Below are 14,031 nucleotides of genomic sequence, written 5' to 3'. Positions count from 1 at the left end.
CTTCTGAGAATTTATCGTCTTCAGGCCAAGGAAAGTCATTACATAAGACTAAGGTGAGAGGCTTCTTTCTTCTGACTTAATCCTCACCCTGTTTGAGTTCTTCCCACATTATACTCAATTGGGAACAACAAGTAGACTACCTTGTTGGGCAAGTGACTGGCTTCCTTGCCCTTCAGAAATCACCCCCTTCATCTCTTATTAAAAACAGTATTCTGTGTTTCAGTTTGAAAGTTACAGGATACAAGAGAATCATGCTTTTCACGTGTGAGTCCTAAATTTATTACTCTTGGATTATAGTTAGACTTGAAACACAATCACCCAGAGCTTAAACTTAAGGATAATGATTTACATGTTCTAAAAAGAATACTCTCCACTCTAAATGATAAGTATAGGTCCACTTTTATCTTAATTCATCAACTGCATTTTCATAAAGGAATGTATGATTATACTATGGATACAAACCCTCATTATCAAAAGAGAACTATAATTCCATTGAGGCCAACTACTTAGTATTTCTTTTCCTTTGAAGAAATTATCTCCTAGAATCTAGAAGTGACTAAACTTTTGTAGAAAAGGATTGCTTCCCTTAAAATTAGCATACCCAGCAAATCCATTCTGTGTTACATATTGTTTTAATTGTTTTTGGCTGTGCCACACAGTATATAAAATCTTGGTTCCCTGACCAGGGATTAAATCCATGACTCCTGCATTGGGAATGCAGAGGCTTATCCTCTGGATGACCAGGGAAGTCCCTATGGTACATATTTTAAGTTAAAATATATGGGAAGTTTTTTTAAAAAAATCATGTGATTGACTTATTAAGTACACTTCAGTTGAGAGTCTTGATTCCAGGAGAATCTTCAGGCCCAAAAGAGCCATTACATAAAACCAAGGAGCAAGAAGCTTCATATTTTTTTTTCTGACTCACCCCACACCTTTGAGTTCCCCCTATTTTATACCCACGTAGAAGTAAGAAGTAGACAGACACATCTCGTCACATTCTGTATTGTTGAGGTGAGCAAACCCAGTGTAACCCGTCCAGAGAAACATTATCAGTGTGCTCTCCTGCTCCGTTGTTGTTGTTCAGTCGTGTTCGACTCTTTGCAACCCCATGGACTGCAGCATGTCAGGCTTCCCTGTCCTTCATCATCTCCCAGAGCTTGCTCATGTCCATTGAGTCAGTGATGCCATCCAACTATCTCATCCTCTGCTGCCCCCTTCTCCTTTTGCCTTCAATCCTGCTCTGTAAATGGTTTTTAATGGAAACCCCCTCCCTCCACTCCACTCTAACATCTGTTGTAATAACTTAATATTCCCACCTTAACTGATTATGTTGACATATTCATATGTCAGTATAAATAGAGAAGGGGATAGGAATGGGTGTCAGGAAAAACGGATTGATAGGTAAATCATTTCACAGTTTAACCGGTTCATTAGTATCAGTACATCATTTATTCTTTATATACACAATAATCACTGCCTCTGTATAATGATGAAAAGAAGACAGTGGCAGCATCTACAAGACATTTTAGATCATTTAAGTGGATTTGCCCTTTTAAAATCTTTCCATGGAGTGTATGGACCCAAGCCCATAGTCCATCAAACAATAATAATAGTGTTTGTGTGTTAGAGCCTGATTTATTGCTAAAATATAATTCCTTAGAAATGCTACTTTCTTTTGACATTGGGAACAATGGGAAACTGGGGAAAGCTTAGAGTAGCTGTCACTTAAGAGAAAAAGGAGTCAGTTATTTCTGGTATCTTTCAAAATTGCATCATATAAGAAATCAATCTTTCATTGAAGTTTTCTGTATTGAGGAGAAATATGACAGCTCAGGTATCTTTCACTGCAGTTAAATATTAATAAGTCAAAGTTCCAAATAATGAAGTAACCCTTTGTTAAATTTTTCCAAATAAATATACAATAAAAGTACTGAAATTTATCAGATACCTCCATATCCCTTAATAGATTTGCAGTTTCTTTATTAAGTGACATATTACTAACTGGCACTCTAGGATTCTAGAGACCATCCCCACTTTCTGAGAGCCCTCATTATGCAAATAATTTTCTTCAGGACTAATCTCTTTCCTAATCTCAAAGAACAGGTAAATTCTGAACTCCAGTGTAATCACCTGAGAATATCAGAGTCCCTGAGATACGTGAAACAGCCAACCTAACTGAATTTCTTAAATTAGAGAGGATCTCTAATTTACATACCAGGCCACCAGACTACTGAAGATGATTCTCTAGAATACACAGTACAGTGCCAGGAAGGAAATCTTCTTGATTTTCCAGGCTATAGGATCTCTGTCACAACTAATCGGCTCTGCCATTGTGTTGTGAAAGCAACTTTAGACAGTTTGTTTATAAACAAATGAGTGAGGTTGTGTTCCAATAAAGCTTTATATATGAACACAGAAATTTGAATCCCATATAATTTTCATATTACACAAAATATTTTTCTTTGATTTTTTTTCCAGCTATTTAAAAATGTGAAAGCAATTTGTGTTTCTATCTTGTGGGACATACAAAAGCAGATGACATACTGGATTTGGCTTAAGGTTGTAGTTTGCCTGACCTTCCCTGTTCTAGATTTTCCCAATTACCTCATTACCATTCCCACCTGTCATAGACTGTGATGGACTCACTGCTCTGTGGCTCCAGCTCCTTGCTTGCTCATCTCTTGTTGCCTCCCCCGTCAATGTGGTTGATACTAACATCTTGTTGCTTTGTAAATATGGAAAATAGAAATAAGGATATGAATATATACTTGTTAATTACATGTATTCTATTTTAAAACAATATATTGATTTTACTAATGACAATAACAATCCTACCTGGAGAAAGCCAAAGGTTGACAATAAGGATTAAAAGATGGGAAAAGCTAAAGGAGATGGGTTATCTAGCTGGAAGAAGACAAATTTAGGGATCAGTTCAGTTTAGTCACTCAGTCGTGTCCGACTCTTTGTGATCCCATGGACTGTAGCACGCCAGGCCTCCCTGTCCATCACCAACTCCTGGAGTTTACTCAAGCTCATGTTTACTCAAACTCATGTTTACTTAAACTCAAGCCAGTGATGCCATCCAACCATTTCATCCTCTGTCGTCCCCTTCTCCTCCCGCCCAATCTTTCCCAGCATCAGGGTCTTTTCCAGTGAGTCAACTCTTCACATGAGGTGGCCAAAGTATTGGAGTTTCAGCTTCAGCATCAGTCCTTCCAATGAATATTCAGGACTGATTTCCTTTAGAATGGACTGGTTGGATTTCCTTGTTGTCCAAGGGACGCTCAAGAGTCTTCTCCAAAACCTCAGTTCAAAAGCATCAGTTCTTCAGGGGTCAGCTTTATAGTCCAACTCTCACATCCATACATGACGACTGGAAAAACCATAACCTTGAGTAGACAGACCTTTGTTGGCAAAGTAATGTCTCTGCTTTTTAATATGCTGTCTAGGTTGGTCATAACTTTCCGTCCAAGGAGTAAGCGTCTTTTAATTTCATAGCTGCAGTCACCATCTGCAGTGATTTTGGAGCCCATAAAAATAAAGCCAGCCACTGTTTCCACTGTCTCCCCATCTATTTCCCATGAAGTGATGGGATTGGATGCTGTGATCTTAGTTTTCTGAATGTTGAGCTTTAAGCCAACTTTTTCACTCTCCTCTTTCGCTTTCATCAAGAGGCTCTTTAGTTCTTCACTTCTGCAATAAAGGTGGTGTCATCTGCATATCCGAGGTTATTGATATTTCTCCCAGCAATCTTGATTCCAGTTTGTGCTTCATCCAGCCCAGCATTTCTCATGATGTACTCTGCATATAAGTTAAATAAGCAGGGTGACAATATACAGCCTTGACGTACTCCTTTCCCAATTTGGAACCAGTCTGTTGTTCCATGTCCAGTTCTAACTGGTGCTTCTTGACCTGCATACAGATTTCTCAAGAGGCAGGTCAGGTGGTCTGGTATTCCCATCTCTTTCAGAATTTTCCACAGTTTGTTCTGGTCCACACAATCAAAGGCTTTGGAATAGTTAATAAAGCAGAAGTAGATGTTTTTCTGGAACTCTCTTGCTTTTTTGATCCAACGGATGTTGGCAATTTGATCTCTGTTTCCTCTGCCTTTTCTAAATCCAGCTTGAACATCTGAAAGTTCTCGCTTAACGTACTGTTGAAGCCTGGCTTGGAGAATTTTGAGCATTACTTAGCTAGCGTGTGAGATGAGTGCAGTTGTGCAGTAGTTTGAGCATTCTTTGGCATTGCCTTTCTTAGGGGTTCCAATGAAAACTGACCTTTTCCAGTCCTGTGGCCACTGCTGAGTTTTCCAGATTTGCTGGCATAAAGTCCAGATTGCTGGACTTTCACAGCATCATCTTTTAGGACTTGAAATAGCTCAACTGGAATTTCATCACCTCCATTAGCTTTGTTCTTAGTGATGCTTCCTAAGGCCCACTTGACTTCACATTCCAGGATGTCTGGCTCTAGGTGAGTGATCACACCATTGTGATTATCTGAGTCATGAAGACCTTTTTTGTACAGTTCTTCTGTGTATTCTTGCCACCTCTTCCTAATATCTTCTGCTTCTGTTGCTGCTGCTACTAAGTTGCTTCAGTTGTGTCTGACTCTGTGCGACCCCAGAGATGGCAGCCCACCAGGCTTCCCCATCCCTGGGATTCTCCAGGCAAGAACACTGGAGTGGGTTGCCATTTCCTTCTCCAATGCATGAAAGTGAAAAGTGAAAGTGAAGTCATTCAGTCATGTCTGACTCTTAACGACCCCATGGATTGCAGCCTACCAGGCTCCTCCATCCATGGGATTTTCTAGGCAAAAGTACTGGAGTGGGGTGCCATTGCCTTCTCCACTGCTTCTGTTAGGTCTATACTATTTCTGTCCTTTATTGTGCCTATCTTTGCATGAAAAGTTCCCTTGGTAACTCTAATTTTCTTGAGGAGATCTCTTGTCTTTCCCATTCTATTGTTTCGCTCTATTTCTTTGCACTGATCACTGAGGAAGGCTTTCTTATCTCTCTATTGTTTGAAACTCTGCATTCAGATGGGTATATCTTTCCTTTTCTCCTTTAAGTTTTGCTTCTCTTCTTTTCATAGCTATTTATAAGGCCTCCTCAGACAACCATTTTGCCTTTGCATTTATTTTTCTTGGGGATGGTCTTGATCACCGCCTCCTGTACAATGTCACGAACCTCCATCCATAGTTCTTCAGGCATTCTGTTTATCAGATCTAATCCCTTGAATCTGTTTGTCACTTCCACTGTATAATCGTAACGGATTTGATTTAGGTCATACCTGAATGCTCTAGTGGTTTTCCCTACTGTCTTCAATTTAAGTCTGAACAAAGGAGAAGCCCCAGCAAGACAGTAGGAGGGGTAAAATTGCATTTAGAATCAAACCCCATACCTGCCAGAGGTGCTCAGAGGGCTCAAACATACCTTGTACGCATCAGGGCCCAGAGACCCCACAGAGACTAAGGCAATTTAGGGATGATGAATTATTATATACTTGTTGTGTTATTGGTGCTTAATAACCATCTTACCCTTAAAGGGCTCCTATATGAGAAAGTATAGATGGATTCTTATAACCCCCATTACCCAAAAAAAAATGCAGTTAACTCACTGATAGAAGAATAGCATTATCTTTCTACGTAGGAAGATTTTAATAATCATGAAGAGTGAATAGCTATTCAACTTCTAGCTCTCCTTTAAAAAATAAGAGCAAACTAATGGAAACTACTTCAAAATAGATTGAATTAGACATTAGAAAAGACTGTAACAGTCTAGAAATTTCAAAGTTCAAGAGAGAATTCATTAAGAAAAGCATGAAACTATAATAAAACCTATCCTTTGACATCAAATAGATGGAAAAGATGATGTCCAGAAGTCATTAAAACCCTTTTACTGAAAGGATGTGTGATTGGACTATATTCCTTTATCAAATAAAACCCTACTATTAACTACTTTGCTGATGCCAGTCAATGTATTAGATCCACTATAAGTGTAAAGAGGGTGCTACTGATATACATTCAGTAGGATTTTGTTTGTCAGTTAGGTGAAAGCCATGCTGACGGCAAATGGAACTGAACACTCAAGAAGACATCCAGTGATTGAAAATAATCACAAACAGTATTAGAGCAGTTTTAGCTTGTCATTCATTGTGGCAGTAGTCCTTATTTTGGGGAAAGATTTTGTAGAATGTTGCTACCTGATGAAAAGATTTAGAAAAAATAGAGTTGGTAAGGTTCCAAGCCCAAAGCAATGAACAAAACTAACAAGAGATTAAAAAAAAAAAATAGTAAAAACCTTTGAAATAAGACTGAAAATTCAAAACTAAAGTAGAAAAGGAAATCAGTAATGGGATATAAGAAGTGGTATAATATAGGTTTTGTTAGAGGAGAAGTAAATAGTTTGTTTAGTGAATTTGATGAAATTATTGAAAAGAGAAAATTAATCTCTTCAATCTGTCTCTAGTTTTGCCTGTTCTCACAGTAGTATTATTTTTTAAATAGGAAAACTTGTTCAAAAGATGACTTATCAATTAGGGTTGCATTTTGCTGCATGGCATCCCACTCCAGTACTCCTTCCTGGAAAATCCATGGATGGAGAAGCCTGGTAGGCTGCAGTCCATGGGGTCGCTAAGAGTCGGACACGACTGAGCGACTTCATTTTCACTTTTCACTTCCATGCATTGGAGAAGGAAATGGCAACCCACTCCAGTGTTCTTGCCTGGAGAATCCCAGGGATGGGGGAGTCTGGTGGACTGCCGTCTGTGGGGTCGCACAGAGTCGGACACAACTGAAGTGACTTAGCAGCAGCAGCAGCAGCAGCCAAGTTTTATTCCAGTGACTTGATCAAATAGCCCCACTCTGTATCCTCCTACTTGCATTCCATTGCCTACAAATATGTCATGCCATCAATTCCAGCTTCACAGGACCTGCAGGAACCTGCAGATTTGAATTTTATTTTGAGTTTGGCACAGTGCTTTCCTGAGCAGTGTTGTGATTCTCTTAGTAAGAAAAAAGCAGGGTTAGTGGAGACAAGCAGTTGGATTAACAAGTGGCAGCATCTGCAATAAAAAGTATAAACTTTTCAAGTCAATCCTAATTTTGTGCTGTTGATCAGAGACCTCCTAACATCCCTATTCTGCCTTTTAAAAAAGATTACATTTTTTATCTGTCTAGACTGTCATTGGTTCTAGTCTTGATGTTATAACAGATTGATAGTTAAATAAGTTGAGGTCACTTCTCAAATACTCTGTGTTAAGGATGAAAATTTATTGCTGAGAGGAAGTACCCCTAATAAAAATTTTATTATGCTGCCAGTCATCTTCAAGTTAGAGCAGTACTGGCTGCAGTGGTAAACTATTGGCTTTAATGTATAAATACTGAAAAATTATTGTCTGTGTCAATTTTGTAGTCTTGGTATGAAATAAACAATAGGCATCAAAACATACACCAGGCAGTGTGCATAATTTCATTATCAACTTAAACTTTTGCTTCGTATCTGTTAACCTTTGTTTCCTATATGGTGTATCATATAGAATCAAAGTGTTTTTCTTCCTTGTAATTTTTTTCATCTTTTCTTCCCACATATTTAGAGCAAAGAAATGGGAGAAGTATCAAATTATAAAGATGTAACAAGATCCTAGAAGAAAAGAAAGTCTAGTGATTTCTGCAGTGACAGAAGTGTGTTATATTATTACATTAAATAGTCTGATATAACATGTCTCAATATATTAACAATTCATATTAATTGCAAAATCTCAATAATTAATATCTGACCCCCAAGAATATCTCATACCTAAATAGAAATATTTCAGTTATGAGGATATTATTATTGTTCCACCTAAGGGAAAAATAATTTATTGCTAAATTTGAAATTATAAATCATATTTTAAAATCCATTCATTCTTCTTTTTTATTTTTTAAACAACAGCTACAGTAGAATGTTACAATCCGAGAACAAACGAATGGACCTATGTTGCCAAAATGAGTGAGCCCCACTATGGCCATGCTGGAACTGTGTATGGAGGCGTAATGTATATATCAGGTAAATAATTGCAAATGCAATTCATATAATACATAGATTTTTACTATGTTGCCATCTTTCCATATAGTGTTAATAATCCAGGAAATGGATAATCAAAATATAATTGTAGGTTTTAGAATGTATTTTTGTGTACATTTGTATGTAATGGAAAATCCCATGGGCGGAGGAGCCTGGTAGGCTGCAGTCCATGGCATTGCTAAGAGTTGGACACGACTGAGCAACTTCACTTTCACACATTGGAGAAGGAAGTGGCAACCCACTCCAGTGTTCTTGCCTGAAGAATCCCAGGGATGGGGGAGCCTGGTGGGCTGCCGTCTATGGGGTCGCACAGAGTCGGACACGACTGAAGTGACTTAGCAGCAGCAGCCTTTGGTATTATAAAATTTTATAAGACTAGCAGCCAGCCAATCCTACTGTAATACTTAAAAGAAATTGGTAAGTTTTCAGCTTCTCCAACGTGCCTTTCAGCCCCCTTAGTCCATAGTCTAATACTCTAATAACCACCATTCATAGTCTCTATAACAAGCATTAATTCATTTCTGTTTAGAATTCGGCTAAACTCCATGAGGAAATATATCATTATATAACATGTGAGCTCTACTGTGCACAAAACTTGCTTCCAGTATACATATAATGCATAATAATATTCATTTTCTCATTTGTGCTAGTCACTCAGTCGTCTGATTCTTTGTGACCCCATGGACTGTAGCCCACCAGGCTTCTCTGTCCATGGAATTCTCCAGGCAAAAATACTGGAGTGGGTTGCCATTTCCTTCTCCAGGGGATCTTCCCAACCCAGGAATTGAACCCAGGTCTCCCGCATTGCAGGCAAACTCTTTACTGACCTAGCCACGAGGGAAGACCTAATTTAGTGCAACCCATAACATGTTTCTCTTGTCCTGAGTATTATATTGGGTTCTACTGTGGTGTCATTGCATAAATAATTCTGTGTTGATTACCTGTATTTTGGCCACATTCACATATATTTTTCTAATAAAAAATTATGAAAAGACTACAGTTGGCTCAGTGTTACAGTAACACAAACTGTTAGTGTTCAAATCATCCTTATGTAGAATGTAGAAATGAGTCCTATTTTAATGTTATGTTCACTTCCAGTATTTGGATTTGACTCTGATAGGTTCTTGCCATTTGGCCCTGACAGAGTCTACCTCTGACAATTTTCCCTCTTTTGAAGGTCGGCCAGTGCCAAGCCAGCAGCTACATTATTAGAGAACAAAGGCATTAAGGTGATGTTTGTGGTCTGAGTCTCTGAACGCTGCCTTAATGAAATCTGTAATCAAGAAGGATCAGTGAAAGGCCTTTAGTGTGTGATTGGCAGGTTTCTGGTGTGAAATTTATGAGCAAACTATGGGACGTCTTATATTGAAAGAGCTTTCCAGGAAATGATATGTTCCACTAATCAATGATTTACACCATCTACCTATTTTATGTGTGTGGCTGCTATGCTATTATAATGAGAGCTGCAATTTCTCTGGTGGGAAAAAAATGACATTCGAATTGTTCTAGTGGTGATTTGGCATAACTAGCATATATTACACAAATGACCTTCCCAGTCAAGAGTAGGCTGGAAACCACAGCTGATTTTCAAACCAAACAGCACTGTTTTGTTTGCTGGGAACTCAGTGAAGTACAGAAGAAAATATAGAAAAGAAGAAAAAAACCAACAACCTAGTGATGGCCATCTGGCCCCCAGATAGTAGAGCTTTGAATGATGTGGCTGAAGCTTAGTTTAGTTTTCTCCCTAATCTGCAAACACATAGTTTGATATTTTCATTGTACAGACTGATTGAAATATGATCTAAAAATATGTTTTATAGATGTTATGGACTCAATAGATCAGCAACAAATCACTGTACATACAAAATTCCAGGTATATTCAGCATTCTAATTCTTTAAATTTTTAAGAGAGGACAGGTCTACAAAAACAGTTCTGAATATTCATGTAAGCCTGTATAGTTGCATAACACTTTTGACTTTTCCAAAGCATTGTTATTTATTTCAATTCATAGTCAAAATCCTAACTCGAGAACTAGAGTGGCCATTCTTAATTGACAAATGAGGAAGGGAACACCTAGCATTTAACGAGCAGCAGGAGTGAATGATGCTTTGTAGATGGGATTTACTGTAAACTCAACTTGAAAAGTAGCCAAAATATATTTTCGTTCTGTAAAGCCTCTTAAATCCCTTGGGTCTCTGAGAAAGTCATTACAATAATATAAGCTACACTTTTGTTCTTTAAGGAGAGGAAAATATTATTTTCTTTATTTTTAATCCAAAGAAAGTTGTTATAGCGGGCAGACATGTATAAGAACACACATGATAAACTCTAAAATGTCATAATATGTGGCTAGAAGTTAATTATCTGTGACAGAGAGCCTTCTATTAACTTTTGCATTTTCATATTAATCTGTTTACCTCCCACCAATAATTTTCATTCTTTAGGAGGAATTACTCATGACACTTTCCAAAAGGAGCTCATGTGCTTTGACCCTGATACTGACAAATGGATCCAGAAGGCGCCAATGACCACTGTCAGAGGTCTGCATTGCATGTGCACTGTGGGAGAAAGGCTCTACGTCATCGGCGGCAATCACTTCAGAGGAACCAGTGATTATGACGACGTCCTAAGCTGTGAATACTACTCACCGATCCTTGACCAGTGGACCCCAATTGCTGCTATGTTAAGAGGGCAGAGTGATGTTGGGGTCGCTGTCTTTGAAAATAAAATCTACGTGGTTGGTGGGTATTCGTGGAATAATCGTTGTATGGTAGAGATCGTGCAGAAATATGATCCAGATAAAGATGAATGGCATAAGGTATTTGATCTCCCAGAATCCCTGGGTGGCATCCGAGCTTGCACACTCACGGTTTTTCCACCTGAAGAAACCACACCATCACCTTCTAGAGAGTCCCCTCTTTCTGCACCATAAGATCGTCCCTGCAACTAAGATGCTGTAGTCCTATCTTTGCAGTGTGTCATGAATCCTCTTCTTTTGCCCCCTCCCCTTAAGTAGTGTATGTTAGGATTATCCTCCAGTAATTGATACAAATATTGGAAAAAAAGACATTGATGTTCTTTGTGCTGTTTGTTTGGCTTCGAGTGTTTATAAAGTGGTAACAAACCATTCTGGAAATATATCCCATAGAAGCTGATATTTAACATACAAGAAAAAAAAAGTATTGTCTATAAGATGTTTCTTCAGTACTTTTTGATGCTGTGTACTGGGTGTAAGGTGTTTGTCATCTTACATTAGAAAAGCCCAAAAAACCAAGTTAAAAGGTGGATTATAGTAAGTGTGCAACTGTGCTAACTAGGCTTCAAAGTAAAAAGTTTTCCTTTCATCTTTGACTGTGAGATGTTAAAGGGAGACAGCTAGTTCCAACAGGAGACACCAGACAAAAGGTTGCCAACTCGCATGAGCTACCTGCCTCTTTCCATAAAGTATTTTTGACATATCTGTCAGCCCTCCTGTCTGTGGGGGTGCATTGAAAACACATCCAATTTCTTAGATGCACAGGAGAAATAATCATTGAAATTCACCGATCTTAATTTTAAAAAAACAGCATGACCCCTCAACTTGTAAACAAGGGTTTGGGGGTTTTTAAGTGTGTAAAAATACATGCACACATATATGTCAAAAAGGAAATTTAAAAAAATTGACTAGAATGTCAAATTAATGCAAAAAAATAAATACTTTTAAATTTCTTCCAAAAAGCAGCTTCAGTTAAAATGGGAATTCAGTATGCACATACTGAATGCACATATGTAGAATCATACTGAATTTAGGTGGACAAGGGCTAGAAATTTTGAGCAACTAAATTTGTCATTTGACCAGATTTTTCCCTCCAAAACTGTATTCTACACCTTCTCCTTTGCTGTTGCGATAACTTACATATTATATGTATTCTGTATACTCAGTTCATAAGATTATTTAGCACACAATATAGCAGCTTCATCTGGTGAGCTGCTTTTGCTCAGTGAATTCAATTTCCATGTTCTATCTTTTTTGTTCAATAAAAAACATTTGATGTCATTTTGGTGTGAGATATTCTATTATTGTCTGATTTGACTTCCTTTTATTAAATATCTTTTTTTTTTTTTAGTGTGCCAAGATCTAAATGATCAGAACTTAAGAGTACTGAACAGCTTGGATTACTGAATACTATTGTCTTTCATTCAAGGAAGAAAGAATTTGACCAGGTCCAGCTTCATTGGTGAAAACTCCTTGTTGGTTGTTTTTGAGGAGTCATTGGGTTAACCAAAAAGTTCATTCAGTTTTTTCATATCCATCTTACAGAAGTCTTTGGCCAACGCAAAATAGTCTGCAATGCAGGAGACCTGGGTTCGATTCCTGGGTTGAGAAGATCCCCTGGAGAAGGGCAAAGCTATTCACTCCAGTATTCTGGCCTGGAGAATTCCATGGACTGTGTAGTCCATGGGGTCGCAAAGAGTCAGACATGACTGAGCAACTTTCACTTAAAATAGTTTGTAGAAGATGCTCATTGGCCTCTCTCCATCCCCACAGGGTAATATGTCTAAACCACAAGAGCAATGGAATTTCTGAAGTCAGTTTCCCTGCTCTTCGAGAAGATCCATCTTGTCTAACAAGAAGAGATCATGTAAAATAACCTAAGAGATTTGTTCTCAACCAAGGATTATAAAGAAAAAGATTTTGTAGGTTATTGTCTGATCATTATGTTAGGGCCGTGTGTATGATTTTTCCTACTTCATCTGCAAATGACCAGGTTAAATGACCAGGTTAAAATTTTGAGCTATTTCAGACCAACGAGTATCACCAAAGTTCTTAACCAGTGGGTAATTGGCAGTACCCTGTCACTACCTTTGTCTTGAGTTAATCATAACAAAGAAAACCATTTTCCCATCAGTGGTACTTTTGAATGTTAGGAGAGGCCTAGTTTGAAAGACCTTCTTTGGCAGGATTATTCTTTTTTCTAATTAGTTTTCATTAGGGTATAGTTGCTTCATAATGTGTTAGTTTTTACTGTATAGCAAAGTGAATCAGCTATATGTATACATATATCTCCTGTTTCTTGGACTGCCTTTGCATTCAGGCCACCACAGTGCATTAAGTAGAATTCCCTGTGCTATACAATAGGTCTCGTCAGTTATCTATTTTATACATAGTATCAATAGTGTATGTGTTAATCTCAATCTCCAAATTCCTCCAACCCTACCCCTTTCCCCCGTTGTATCCATACATTTGTTCTCTACCTCTATGTCTCTATTTCTTAAGTCACAGTAACTGGTCACATATTTTCAGTTCTCTGTTTATAGGCAGAATGGATTCAACCATTTGCACAGAGTTAACAACTGCCCAAATGTGGGAGCATGTACAAGACAGACTGAGGTCCCACCAGAGTCCAGTGTGAGTATTCCTGGTCAGGCAACTCTCCTCTAAGGGTCCTCGGAATCCTCTCCATTCAGTCAGCAGAAGAAAAATGGAGCATTGAAGGCAAGAGGGGTGTTGAGTTGAAAGAGGCTTACATCACGTTTACCCAAATTCTGCTGGTCAGAAATCAGTCCTGTGTCCACACAGAAGCCCAAAGGGGACTGGAAAATATCAGACAGCCACATGCCCAGAAAGAAGAGGAAATAGGGTCTGTGATTTGTTCCCAGTTTGCCATGGGGAATAACAAAGCACACAGATTCTGTTTGACAGCTTACCTTTTCTGCATCCATGCCATATGTTATTTAGAACAACAATGCACGTCACAGAAGTGCTGTTATTAAACAATTCCAACAGCTAGTAAACTACTACACATTTTCCTTTATTGCAAATTAACCATTTTTCTGTATAAAAAATATATGCCAGTCATTGGTTGACTTTACAAACATTTCTCACATTTGCCTTTCTTAGGTTCTTGTTTTACTTGAAAAAGGAGTTATTGAGTTATAATGTAGTAAATGTTTAATGTTATGTTAATATAATGTATTAAATGTT

General features: G+C 38.1%; 1 protein-coding gene across 6 annotated transcripts in view; it reads left to right on the top strand.

Moving 5' to 3' along the window:
• Positions 1–12,102, top strand: part of KLHL13 (kelch like family member 13) — a 197,573-nt gene extending 185,471 nt beyond the window's left edge. For all 6 annotated transcript variants that reach the window (XM_005227425.5, XM_010821318.4, XM_024988078.2 and 3 more), the window contains 2 exon segments: positions 7,934–8,047; positions 10,511–12,102. In XM_005227425.5, the coding sequence (XP_005227482.1) occupies positions 7,934–8,047; positions 10,511–10,998 (602 nt within the window). In that variant the 3' untranslated portion in view covers positions 10,999–12,102.
• The last annotated feature ends 1,929 nt before the right edge of the window (positions 12,103–14,031 follow it).

The sequence above is a fragment of the Bos taurus genome, chromosome X (assembly GCF_002263795.3).
Source record: "Bos taurus isolate L1 Dominette 01449 registration number 42190680 breed Hereford chromosome X, ARS-UCD2.0, whole genome shotgun sequence".
NCBI lineage: Eukaryota > Metazoa > Chordata > Mammalia > Artiodactyla > Bovidae > Bos > Bos taurus.
This window is presented reverse-complemented; position numbering and strand designations above follow the sequence as displayed.